The sequence below is a fragment of the Zootoca vivipara genome, chromosome 2, assembly GCF_965207765.1.
Source record: "Zootoca vivipara chromosome 2, rZooViv2.hap1.1, whole genome shotgun sequence".
NCBI lineage: Eukaryota > Metazoa > Chordata > Lepidosauria > Squamata > Lacertidae > Zootoca > Zootoca vivipara.
The window spans coordinates 29,189,658-29,203,163 of NC_142584.1; the positions used below are offsets into that span (position 1 = coordinate 29,189,658).

Consider the following 13,506-nt stretch of genomic DNA (forward strand, 5'->3'; position numbering starts at 1 on the left):
AAACAGCTGTTCTGGTATTCAGCAAGAAAGGTCCCGTTTACACCATACAGCAGGTTGGAGTGTGCACAGGGTCTCTGAACAGCGAGGAACCAAAAATCTGAGAAGCCACTCAGTTTTACCTGCTTCTCCTGGGGTGAACAAATTGAGGATTTGATTTATTTACAAATTTTCTCCTCACCTAGCCCTAGTTTTAACTATTCCTACTTCTTGGATAGTTGTAACTATTGGAGCATATACGGTACTTACTACAGCTGTTGGTTAGAGAGAAAAATGTTCCACATCTCTCCAACAGGAATGAAGTGTCTTTCCCCAGTAAGCATGCTGAAGACCTATGGCATATTTAAAACAATAGGCAGAAGGCCAAGTGCAGCTCATTATACATCCTCATTTTTCGGTCATTACAACATCTCTATACAGATGCATTGTTCAGTGGTAACTCACCTCACTACTTAAAAGCTGGTCTTGTTTCCTTGAGTGTTCATACTACTAACTTTGTTTGCATTTTAAATGTTAAGAATTGTTAAACTGGTTGCATTTTTTCAGCACTGAAAACATAAAACCTTTAGGTAATTTTTGAGAGACTGGTCTCTTGGAGAACATGCAATGTCCCCAAATGAGTCCCATTTTTATACATACATACATACCTTGTTAATTGATTTGATATAGGGTCTACAGTGCACTGAATTTCCAAGGTTGCAAGGGTAGTGGGCTGGGGGGGGGGGCGGTGATGGGGAATGCTGCAGGACCTCAGTGAGTTTACAAAAGTTCAGAAGAAACTTGCATATATCTGCTACCTTCTTGCCTTCTGAGAATTCACCATGTTTACCCTAACCAATAAAATATCAGAGTCCCATATATCTCCTTGTATTGTACTGTATATGTAGGAGCCAGGCCCGGCTGTGTGGCTTTTTGAGATGGCTTTTCTTTTTGCAATATGCCCTTTTCTAATCCTTTTGATGAAATGCTTTATTTGTGCCACTGTCTCAGGCATGTTAAAGATCAGAAAACAGGTATTTGATGATAGGGATGAAATTAGCTTCTATGCTTCCTTCCATCAATTACTAAGGGTAGTGCCAGAATACCAGCCTACTTTGAGCTGTAGCTGTGGAATTTCACTACCGGGATCTACGTGTGAGAGGTCCATTTTCAATATGAAATAATGATGTGATGATGAAAAAGCATGCTCCCCCACCCTTTTTTGGTGCAGCTATTAAGAGCATTGGAGCATAACTCCATAATGAATTTTGTAGCCTTAAATTTAGGTCCTCTAAATATTGGACAAATAGAATGAACTGAACAAAGTATTTCCTGTGGTGTAAGCTGAAAATTGAGAGCATTATAATGAGCAACAAGACTTCATTATCATGCATGATATTTTCTACCTTTAATTAGCTGCAGCTGAGTTATTTTCTTCATGTTCCTGAGGAGGTGCCTTGACTCCAATTGCTACTGCACTAATAGAAAGAAAGAAATATCTCTTTCCCCCCAATGCTATTGCCATTTTGTAAATCACCAGTATTTTTGTATTTGAAGCTAAGAGAAATAAAACAGGAGCTTGAAGCAAATGATATTGTTTACTGAGCTCTTGCACAAAATAAATAGGTTGCTTGCTCTTCTGTAACTCCATCCTAGTTACTGCCCACATTAGAAAGATGAAATAGCTATATAATGGTAATGGGAAAATGATTGATGCCCCTGATAGTAGTGACCCATGAATATAATAATCTTTGAAAAACTGAACAAACTTGTTTGATAACTGGACCTTCTATTTGTATCAAATCATCATGAAGTTTTGAGCATGCTTAAGTGAGTTGAGAGACCCTGAAACCTAGACATGTTTTTCCCAGGTTGTCTAGCTTTGGGGCTCCTTTATACCTCCATAAGGTATATGTAATTGAAGAATCCAAAACCTAAAGAATCCTAAAAGGGATTTACTGTTGGCCTTGGTATACTGCCCAGAGAGTTATTTTACCCAAATATTCCCAGCATTTCAAAAGTGTTCTGCAATTGGCATGGAAGTGATTGCCCTTTTGAGACCTAAAGCCTTTGTAGACATGTTGGACATGTGGTCCTTTCTCCAGGGTCATTGTGACCCTGAAGTCCAGCTGCTCTCAGTCTTTGATTATTATGGAATAGAGTATGAGACAATTGCAGTCTACTTTCATTCCCCATTTGATCCTCCATGAAGCTCCTTGAGAGATTTCAAAGCCACTCCACTTGTAGGGAGAGATACAGCAAGTGGGTTACGCCTGTACAGTCTGCCAAAATGTACGGGTGGAAAAAGAGTTCAGCAGTCTGCAATTACTAAAAGTGACCTAAAAGTGTGCTAGGAATTGGGGGGGGGGGCAGGGAGAGAAATGAATTGAGAAAATATTTATTTTGCATGTTGTAGAATGTGTATAATTCTAATGTCATGTTTTAATATTCAAACTTTTTAAATTTTATTTAGCAGAGGAATGTGAGTCAGCAAGGAAGATGAGATAGAACCATACTAAGAGCGAAACCAAGTGACCTCTGTTTTAGTAAGGTTCCAAGTAGCAACAGGTTGTACTTTTGAGACTGCATTACAACATGCTCCTTTGCACTTTCCAAAGACTATTTATGTCAATGTTTGTAAAGTAAACTGCAATATTGGATCCGAGCAAAAAAAAAGCAACTGAACTTGCCATCTTGTCATCAAAAGCCGCCTGTAATGGATGCTTCAGAAGAAGCATAAAAGGAAAAAAATAGCCGTTATAGTATATTCTTTTCCCACAACAGTCCCTTTTGCCAGCCAGAGCCTCGGATTATTTTTTATGAATCTTTTAGTTATTTCGTGATTAGTTACTTGGCTCTTTTGGATATTGTCCTTCTTATTAAAGGCTGTATATGTCTTGTTTGCTACTTTAGTCAGTGTCAACAGTTTTTATGCAGCTGTCTATGTGACTGTTATATCACATTTTTAACGGAAGAGACTCTCTTTAAAAAATCTTGTCTGAACCATATTTGTTTCCTTTGCATCAGATATAGCACACCTTCACCATACCATAGAATCATAGAGCTGGAAGGGACCCAAGGGTCATCTAGTTCAGCCCCCTGCAATGCAGGAATCTCGGCTAAAGCATCCATGACAGATGACCATGTTTTGCTGGTTTGCCAGTATCAAAACAATAAGCAGCAGTACAATCAGTGCATTGAACTGTAAAATATTTATGTCGAATATCCATAGATGGTTGGCAATATGTACAGCAGTCTTTTAAATTGACTGTACTTCCTTTGAGATCTTTTGAAAGCGTTAACTAGGGGAATGAACTTGGAACTTGGAACTGGATCTGTCAATGGACCAGATCCCTAATGCCCCGCTCCCATAGACCAGCTTTGACTATTGAGTAGGACCACCCAGGGATGTAACGTGGTGGTGGTGGTGGTCTGCCAGGGCGAAGGCCCCAGGCACATTTTCCCAAGGGGCACTGATCACGCCGCCCTGCCAGCCCTGCACCACTTTGCAAGGCTGGGATCTGATCTGAATGATTCACTGGGCAAATCATTCAGATCAGCTCCTAGCCTCGCAAAGCGGTGCAGGGCTGGCGTCATTCCACCGGCACCTGCTGTTTATAGTCACTGCTCCTGCTGTTCTTCACAGACACACAAGGACCACCTGCATGAAGCTTGTGGGCTTCTTGGTAGTCTGGGGACCACAGTTTCATATCTCCTGAACTAATCTGTATGGGGAAATGTAGAGTATATGCTTTATTTCTAGCATGCTAGTTCAACTTAACAACTTTTTTTAAAAAAAACAGTGTAGGAGGGAGTATTAAAACATATAACCCTAGCATTGGAGATGATATTATAATCTGAACAGGCCTTTATTCTGAATTTGTAAAGAGGCTTGTGTCGAAAGGCAGCTCTGATAAATTCTTCCAGTTTCTCTCTTCCACTACAGACCATTCCATACTCTTCTAGACAGAAGTGGCTGGGACATTGTTTTTCAGGGGGTAGCCAGAAAAGCCCCATTGTGCAAGCAGAGTTCCACTTACTGTTCTTTGGATGCAAACTTAAGAATGTCACTTGGTAAAATCACAAAAATTCAAGAGCAATATAACCCTTTAAGTAATTCACGTTATCCTATAGGTATAATAATCAATTTGCACTCCATACATTTTGACAAAAGCATTAACAAAATTACATTACAAACCAGGTGATTGTATCTCATATTCCCCCCAAAATTGTGAGTCTACTTTTTCATAAAAACTCTTTATTTGCATCCTCAGGTAATGCATTAATTTCCCCATTATTACTTCCAATGGTAAAACTGGCAAAGTACATTCAGTGGATGCACCTTAGTATTCAAAGTGGCGGAGTAAATTGTTGTAGGGAACTTCATACAACTTCACAGAGAGGTTTAAGTTTATTTTTGAGAAAGTAAGGCCACATGGTTTGGTAAGAGGGGAAATACGAAACCGTAGGCAAATTCTCATATAATGGCAAATTGCCATTAAAATGAAATCCAAGGTAATGGCAAAATGGCAGCAAACGCTGTTTTGAATTAAAGATATTACTATTAAAAGTGGCATACCCCAATTTAGCAAGGGTGATCCTGGACAGAAGCAGAAGTTGAAAAGCAAAGGTCCTCATGCAACTAAAACGAGTGTGGAACCTCTGACGTAGGGGCTAAATGAGGCTCTCCCTAGGCAACACCCCTAAAGGCCTTGCTTGTAACAACAACAACAACAACAATTTATTATTTATACCCCCCCCCAATCTGGCCAGGTTCCCCCAGCCACTCTGGACGGCTTCCAACAAAATATAAAAATACAGAAATCCATCATACATTAACAGCTTCCCTATACAGGGCTGCCTTAAGATGCCTTCTAAAGGTCTGGTAATTGTTGTTCTCTTTGACCTCTGGTGGGAGGGCATTCCACAGGGTGGGTGCCACTACCAAGAAGGTCCTCTGCCTGGTTCCCTGTAACTTGGCTTCTCGTAGCGAGGGAACCGCCAGAAGGCCCTCGGCGCTGGATCTCAGTGTCCGGGCAGAATGATGGGGTGGAGACGCTCCTTCAGGTATACTGGACCGAGGCCACTTAGGGCTTTGTACCCTACTCATGTGCTTTTGCCTGGCTGGAGTGTATCCTACTGTACAAAGGCAAAGGTCACATCCATTGCACTGCCCAAAACTGGCATGCAACACCCCGGAGCTACGGTACACCTATGGAGATCCATGTCAGAACAGGGGTGGGTGGGTGGGTGGGTGGGTGTCTACCTGCCAAACAGACGACAGCAACTTTTCAGGCTGACTCCACCATCCATCTCTTTATGGAGATACATGTGTGTTCCGTGTGGCAATTTGTGGGTCTGAGCCACTGTGTGCAGCATGAAGGAAGCAATGCTGCTGCTTTATTCAGCCTGGATCGAGGCTCTTTGTAGAAGACTAACACTCAAGCTCTGGTGATGCCGCTTTAAGAAAGGAGCAAGCAAATCTAAGAGGACTTGGATCTAGGAATCAAAATGTGAGGGATGGCTAAAGAAAGTAGAACCTAAGGAAAACGTGGGTAATACTCATAGAAAAATACATACAGGATGATTCATAATGAAGTCTACAGTTTCCATTCACTATAAATGGAAACTAGACTTCATTATGAATCACCCTGTACTTTTTAAATATATGAAAGGCTGTCATAATTAACATAGAATGTAGAGAGGATATTTGACTGTGTGACCAAAATGCCTGCTATCGAGTGAATGATTCTGCTTGTTCTGTTGGTGTCATGAAAAGTGTTATGGGTCTGAGCAATCATCTACCAAGACCAGTGTCTTGGGTTTAGGCGCAGCGCTCACTGAGGTGGTAAACCTGTGGCTGAGATGTAGCACTTCAGAACATAGGTGGGGACTTGAATGCTCGCTCGCTCTCCATATATTATACAGAAAACTAGGAGAAGGAATCTAACCTAGCTTCTCCCTAATTTGCTGGATTTCTGTGTGCAATGAATCTTCCTTAAAACTAGGGAGGTTTTTGCTGTCAAATAGAACAAATGATGCAGATGTTTATCATGGGTCCATGCATGACCCTTATTTAATATGTACAATATTTGAACCTTCTTGAAACCTTTGCGTAATTGTGATTGTGTCCCACTCTGAATCCTATATAAAAAACTATCACTGGGGTGAAAACACTGGATTCTGGGACTGGATTCTGGGTTGCCTGTGTGGTTTTGCAACATTCCCATCACATTCTTCATCAAGCAGCCTGATGAAGGCTGTACCTAACTTCCCCTATATTTAAATTTCACTTAATTCCTGTCAATTTGAAAAGAAATTCCTTATTTGGAATTATTGCAATTGTGTGTGTTCAAGCGGGGGTGGGTACCATTTTAGCAGCTGGGAGATAATGTGAAAAAAGTTAACACATTTTCTTAAAATTGTGCCTTCACCAATGAAAAGTACAATTTTAGAATTATTATTATTTTTACTAGTAAGCAGATTTGTGCACATTTAATAAATTGAAACATCCAGTCAATCAACTTTTTAAAAGTTGGGTAATGGCACAAATGGCTTAGCTTGTAGGAGCTTGACAAAACATTTTCCTCCAATAAGCAAGCCCACCTTCTAGGTCAGGCATCCCCGACCTGCGGCCCTCCAGATGTTTGGGCCTACAACTCCCATGATCCGTAGCTAACAGGACTAGTGGTCAGGGATGATGGGAACTGTAGTCCAAAACATCTGGAAGGCCGAAGGTTGGGGATGCCTGTTCTAGGTACTGACTGTGCAATGTAGTACTGTTTATCATCCTGTTTCCTTGCCTTTTAGCTAGGAAAGCCAATGTGAGGTCCCACAGAGTGTTAGACTTTGATCCAATAAGATCTGAGTTCCAAATCCCATCTCAGCTGGATCTCACTCGTGTTTTTAAGAATAATCACTCTCAGCCTGAGTTTCCCAGTCTGTTAACATACTAATAGTGGTTAATAGAAGAGGGCATGCACATGAGAGCAAATAATAGAAAGGTTGAAATACACACTGATGATTTTTTTTAATGGAAGTAATAGATAATAGTAAAATGAGATAATAACTTAATACAGGGGATTTCTGTGTAGAGGGGGAATCCATCAATGAACTTCAGTTTTTGTTTAGGCCCTCACCTGTCGGTCCCCCCTGCTTAGTCCTTTGTGCTGTATTCATTCAACAATCAATGCCTTGTTTTCCTCCCAAAAGTTTATTATGGTGAGTGGGAATGTTGTACCTTGAAGAGGAGGATTCTACTGAATGGGGAGCAAAACTCTCCACAGAATTGTACTAAAAGGTCATAACCGAATCACCTTTTCTTTCCTCCCTCCTTTTCTTAGTCACATTTTCAATTACATGAGTTCACTATTTTTCAATGTCTGTACTGTACTTAATTTAATAATTTTTTCAGTGTTAAATTGTGGGGGTTCGCATTTTGTTACAGAGGTAACAAGTTGGAGCATGCTTGAAAATTTCAGAGTCTGAACTGAAAGGAAATGTGTTGCTCCCTGTTGTCTTCAAATGTTCACCAATTTTTCATTGAATAAACCTCCTTTTTCATGTTTAGTCTCCTCACTGCAGCTGAAGGAGGAGTTGCTAGATGGAGAGGAATACAACTTTCTTCAAGGAGCATCTGATCAGGAAAGCAATGGGTCAGCCAGCCACTACATCAAACAAGAACCCTAAGGGCAGATCAGGGCAGGATGGTACAAAAAGAGCCTTTCTTCAAGACTGATGTTCCCATTCTGATGATACAGTTTGATGGCTTCTACCAAGGGCACTTTGCTAACTGCAGAATAAGATTTCAATTCAGAATTTTTGGAGGATGAGGAAACTATTTTAGTGAAAAAAAAAGATTTTTCAATTTATTAAAAAAATTGACACTTGTGTTGTATTTGAAGCTTTTAAAAGAATTTTTGTAATATTTTCAAGTTCAGATTTATTGTGCATTGTTTAAAAAATGAGATTCTAATTTTTTGGTAAGAATTAAAAGCTTAATTATAGCAGGATTGCAGGAAACCCTTTGAGGAGGATGAGGTGGTAGTATATAGTTTGGGGGGGGGAAGCAAATGAACTGTTTGTAACAAGTGAGCCTTCTGGTACAAGCTGGGAGATTCTGATTTCAAAGCTACACTAGTCATGCCCTGTCTTTTCCATGGTGAAATCATGGGACTCTGATCTTAGGGGTGGTGAAGACATACCAAAATAGGTTGGAAGAATGGAGTCTGGAAAGGGTTTCTCCTGGAAGTGGCAACATAATTTCCAAGAGTTTGTGCTTAAATTTTTGAAGAATGAAGCTGAGGTCCAAGCTTTCTGGAGGCCATTGGGTTTGGGCTGGATTCTGCGGCATTGTGGTTTCCTGTTCACATTTTAAAATATCGGGATGTTCATGGAAATGATCAGCAAAGTTTCAGCACGTTTCGGCTGGAGAGGTTACAAAATGGACATGAGTTTGTGACTTTATTTTTTCATGTGCAAGGAAAACGAGGCAGACGCAAAAGGCCCTTTTCTACAGAAACTTTGTGACAGGCCTGCTTTCCATCCCGGTGGAAGACACAGCTGAGGCAAATAGAGGAGGACATGACATTTTGCTTTCCCTACCCATTTGGAAGAGCTTTTGGGTTATGAATTGAACTGGCTTGCCTAAGGATGACATGGCCCTGCTTTTAGGCCTCATGCTTTCTTTGACTTGGCTGCGGACACCATTTTCAAGCAAAAGGTTTTCGAGAACATGTAATGACTGATGTGGCAAGAATGCCGAAGAACCTGGAATCTTTCCTCTGAGAACTGAATCTGTGTGGATATTCGCACATGGCTTCATTCTCAGAACTAACATGCTGACATTGCCACTCTGTGGTGTTGTGACAGGATGATGATGCGTGTCAAGAGTTTTGCTTTTACCAGTAAGGTTCATTAACTAAACTCTCAGGAATTAACTGCTTATGTTCTGTAACTGCTTCTGGGTCATTGCAGGTCCTCTTTAGAGCAGTATAACTGTCAAATTCTTGACTCTAGGGTAGGACTTAGAAGAAAGTAATCCTATAGATTAACCTCTACACACTTTAAGCCTAATGCTTTACATTGGCAACTTGCAAAGCCCCAGAGATGATTTTTTTGGCATATGTTTTGAATTTTTAAAAATGCATAGAAAGTTGAAAACCAGCAATTTTGATTCTTTTCTTAATTATCTTGCTCTATTGTTGGGTACATACCATTGGTGATATGCAAAGGTTTACCACATTCTATGCAAGAGGGGATAATGGTATAAAATTTTGTAACTACTGGAAGTACATTTTTTTCTGTATAGTATAGGAATGTATGAGAACAATTTCTAGTCTCTCCCCCCCCTCCCCCTATAGCTGGGCCATTTTTGACTGCTTCATGTAAACATATTTTTAAACTGATTATCAGGTGTCAAATACTTGTGAATTTAGGTGATAATTAGATATTCTCTGTCTCTAAAAAGATTTCGGCTTAACTGAGCTGCCTTCATTTTTTCCCCCTTGGGTAGAATGCCCGCCCCCTTCCACAAATGCTGCATTGCAGCTGTTTTTGAAACTTCTCCAGTTTGTAAAGCAGTTCTTAATGTGGGCAAGAGAGGGCTGCTTTGGAGGGAGGAGCAAAATCCTGCATTGTGTGTACACACCCACAAAGGGGTTCACTAGATTTCAACTAATATTTTGAAAAGTCACAGTACAAACTGACCTAAGAAATCCTCCTCCTCCCTCCCTGTATTTTTGTTAATCCTTAAACCAGTGCCTCTCAAAACCAAGGATGACCCATGCCATCAGGCCAGTTGATAGAATGATCTAAAAGGCAGAGACTCCAGAGAGAATTAGAAGCAATTCCCCCCCCTGCCCCCATTTTAAGGTGTAGTTCTGTTAGCCAAGATTGTGGTGCTCTGGGGCTAGCATTCAGAGCCTGTGTTTTCATAGGGTCTGTTTGGAAAGATTTAGAGTAGCATTTCTACAAGTATTTCTTCTGATTTCAGTAGGGACCACTTGCATAATACTGCTTAATAAAGATACAGGAGAAGGTCCTCTGTCAAGAGGAGAAGCAAGCCAGAAAGAGAGCTTAGATTTGTGTGTAAATTGAGTCCTGTATGGTCATAAAATCCAATCTTGGGCTTAACACAACATACCCTTAGGTGGAATTGCCTCCTTTTTACCTGGCAGAAATTCCATATCTAAGAACTATATAACGAGCGGAAGTTCAGAAGGTACAACTTTCTTCATCACTGCACATTTAATGCTTTGAACACTGAACCTGCTGAATTTCTGTCAGTTATGCAGTCTGTCAGGATCAAAGGTGGACACCCTCCTCCTACCTCTGTTGAATATGGCAGCTCCTGGAACATCCATAGCCACATTTGATCCTTACCACATCAACCTGGAATAGTCCCAGGGACCTGTTGGACCTTGTCAGACCTAGAATCATGCTGCAAGGGTGATCATCTTGATTAGTGCTACATTGGCTAGTCTTTGGGTTTCTGGAGGTAGATCTGCATACATGTTAAGTTGGTACCACTGCCAATCTAATCCGCCCCAATTTCTGCCTGTAGGCAGAATACCACATCCCAATACATAACGTGTGTATGGTAGACTTCTTATTTGTGGGAAAACCTATTATTAAAATTGCTTCACGGCTCCCTTGTCCCAGCTTAGTTCCCTGGGGTTATTACTTCTTTCGCTTTGTTTCTTCAGTGTTTATTCTAAGCAACATTTGTCTGTGGCCTCTTAATACAGCAGGTAACTGGGTGGCAGTGAGCTTCCTTAGTACTGGGTTTAATTGCTTTGGTATGCATGCATTTTTTTGTATAATTTAGCTCGAAGAACATTCTCTTTATTTTACTGTGAAATAATTAACACAAAATTGGGGTGGTGTGATGGGGGGGGGATAGTTGGTCAGGGATTTGATGCCTGTACTGATGCAAAGGGTCAGCTACTTTCAGTATTTGGCGCACATTTTTTATATATATATATAAACAAGAAGGCACCACAGACAAGGTCAAGTTGCATTGTAAGTGCTCCTTCTTTTTACAGCCGGCCCTTTTGTTTTGTTTTAATTTTCCTTTCTGAATCTGACAAAAGCAAAAGCAGTTATCAGTTTCTTGTTCTATTGATACTAACACGGGTTTCAGTGTTTGTTCGTTTTTATTGTCGTCATTTTTATGTGATGTGAACACCTTCTCCCATCAATATTTGTATTATGGTGCTAATATATTTGGTAACAATCCTTTATTGGAAAGGGATTAAAACTGTGATTAAATTGATTTTTTTTTCTTTTTAATTTTCATATTTAAGTAAAGTCTCAGCCATTTATAAAAAAAGAAGAAAAAGCATCAACTTTTGCCCTGGAAAAACAATCAGGGCAGAAGTGGAAAAAAAAGTTGAATAGGGTTTTTACATCATTTCTGTATGTATTTGATATAGATCAATATCTGTATAAATTTAATCTTTTATTTTCTGGTAACTTGTGTGGTCAAATGGGAGCGTTTTAAAACCTCTAATGAAATGTATATAACTCAGTGAAAATGCTTTTGATGAAATTAATGTTACTTTCATTTTTACCAGACTGCAAATTTTCAAGCATGGATGTGAAAAAAGCATTAAAAATTATAACTTTGTGTACAAGATGAAAATAATTCACTAAATTTGCCTTTTTTACACAAAATAAAAATGTTAAAAGTAAAGCTAGGTGGCTAGACTTTTTCCTCTCTCATTTTCAGGTGACGCCAACATGAATCTTTAACAGCAGGAATTTGCTTAGAAAACCAGAGCCTGGTCAAACAAAACGCTGATAAGGCTGCTGTTCTCATGGTGAAATTGCAATCTTCTCAGTCAGTCAGTCAGTCAGTCAGTCCAATAAGCATTAGTACAGTCCTATCTGGATTTAACTCGTTAAACTTCAGCCATATAACCACAACTTCCAAACATCAGTTGAACATGTTGGTCCATTGACCCATTCTTCTTCCAACAATTCTTATGTCCTCACAAAACTGGTAAGATTGTGTGGAAGGCATGTGGGAAAGGGCTAGCAGGCACCCTTTCACTGGAGACATTTAAAGGGCTAGTAGTTTATACTGTGGCCCTGGATGTTTATTGTATCAACTTTAGTAAAACTTAAAAAGAACTTGGACAAGTTCCAAAAATCCTTCAGCTAGAAAGGAAAATCAGTAACTAATTCATGTGATCAAGCTGAATTAGTATTTACTGGTCCCACTTTTAATCCACCATTTGTTGTTTAGTAGTGTCAGACTCTTCGTGACCCCATGGACCAGAGCACGCCAGGCACTCCTGTCTTCCACTGCCTCCCGCAGTTTGGTCAGAGTCATGTTGGTAGCTTCGAGAACACTGTCCTGCATAGTTAATCCACCATACATTCTGCTTGGCGTGCTATGGTCCATGGGGTCACGAAGAGTCGGACACGACTAAACGACTAAACAACAACAACAATAATCAGAGAGGGATGTGGGTGGCGTTGTGGTCTAAACCACAGAGCCTAGGGCTTGCCGATCAGGTCGGTGGTTCGAATCCCCACTATGGGGCGAGCTCCCGTTGCTCAGTCCCTGCTCCTGCCAACCTAGCAGTTCAAAAGCATGTCAAAGTGCAAGTAGATAAATAGGTACCGCTGCGGCGGGAAGGTAAATGGTGTTTCTGTGCGCTGTGCCAGTAAAGCGAGATGAGCGACGCAACCCGAGAGCCTTTCGTGACTGTTCGTGACGCTTGTGTCTGTTGTCACCTAAAAAGGTGGCAAAGGACTCTCGTTGGTTCACATTGATTTCCAAGGTGAGGTAGTGATGTTATCCCACAATTCTCCAATACTTACGAAGACCTCTTGTCTAATGACTTGCATGTGTTGAGAGTGGGTAGACATGTTGGCATACATGATAATTTTTCCTTTCCAAATCCAGTGCTGGGTTTATAGGCCCAGGAGCCACCCTTTTCACAACAAAAGGGTTTGATAAACACAGCCATTATCAGATATGGTCTAGGATCTCCAACAGTTTTTGGAACATTAGAATTTCACTCTGTTAACATTCAATTGCAGCCCCAAATATTAGTCACACAACTTAGTCTTAATCACTTAAAATTGGTGGTTAAAATTTCTTACATTAGCACCAGCTTCCTCCCTGCTCTGTCAAATTTGATTGGCAGTGTTGAGCCAACATCATTATGGCTTCCAAAACATGGCTCTCCTATAGTACTGCTGGGCATGATCTTGGCTTCTGAAAGCAGTCCTGTGGTAAGGAATATTTCATCTACTGTCTTTTTGAAAAAGAAAGCAGTAGTAGCTTGTGTCTTAAATGAATTGTTCAAGCTAGCTTAGACTTACTTCAGGGTCCTCAAAGAGCTCTCACACATGTCCATTTTTAACACATACCTGGGCTAACCACTTTGAAAAACAATACACAAGCTCCAGTGAAGCTTTAATTTGCAATTGTTACAATTGCCAGGCTATTTTTAATTTGCTGACACTCCCTAGTAATTCTACAACAGAAACTGTTCATAAGCTACCTTTTTGTTT

At 40.4% G+C, this 13,506-nt stretch overlaps 1 protein-coding gene across 11 annotated transcripts in view; it reads left to right on the plus strand.

Moving 5' to 3' along the window:
- MBTD1 (mbt domain containing 1) overlaps positions 1-8,915 on the plus strand; it is a 44,422-nt gene extending 35,507 nt beyond the window's left edge. For 8 of the 11 annotated variants that reach the window (XM_035104327.3, XM_060271891.2, XM_088663051.1 and 5 more), the window contains one exon: positions 7,547-8,915. In XM_035104327.3, the coding sequence (XP_034960218.1) occupies positions 7,547-7,665 (119 nt within the window). In that variant the 3' untranslated portion in view covers positions 7,666-8,915. Of the gene's footprint in view, positions 1-2,449; positions 4,772-7,546 lie in introns of those variants that run through there. The other 3 variants (XM_088663052.1, XM_088663054.1, XM_088663053.1) reach the window with 1 other exon arrangement.
- Positions 8,916-13,506: the final 4,591 nt, after the last annotated feature.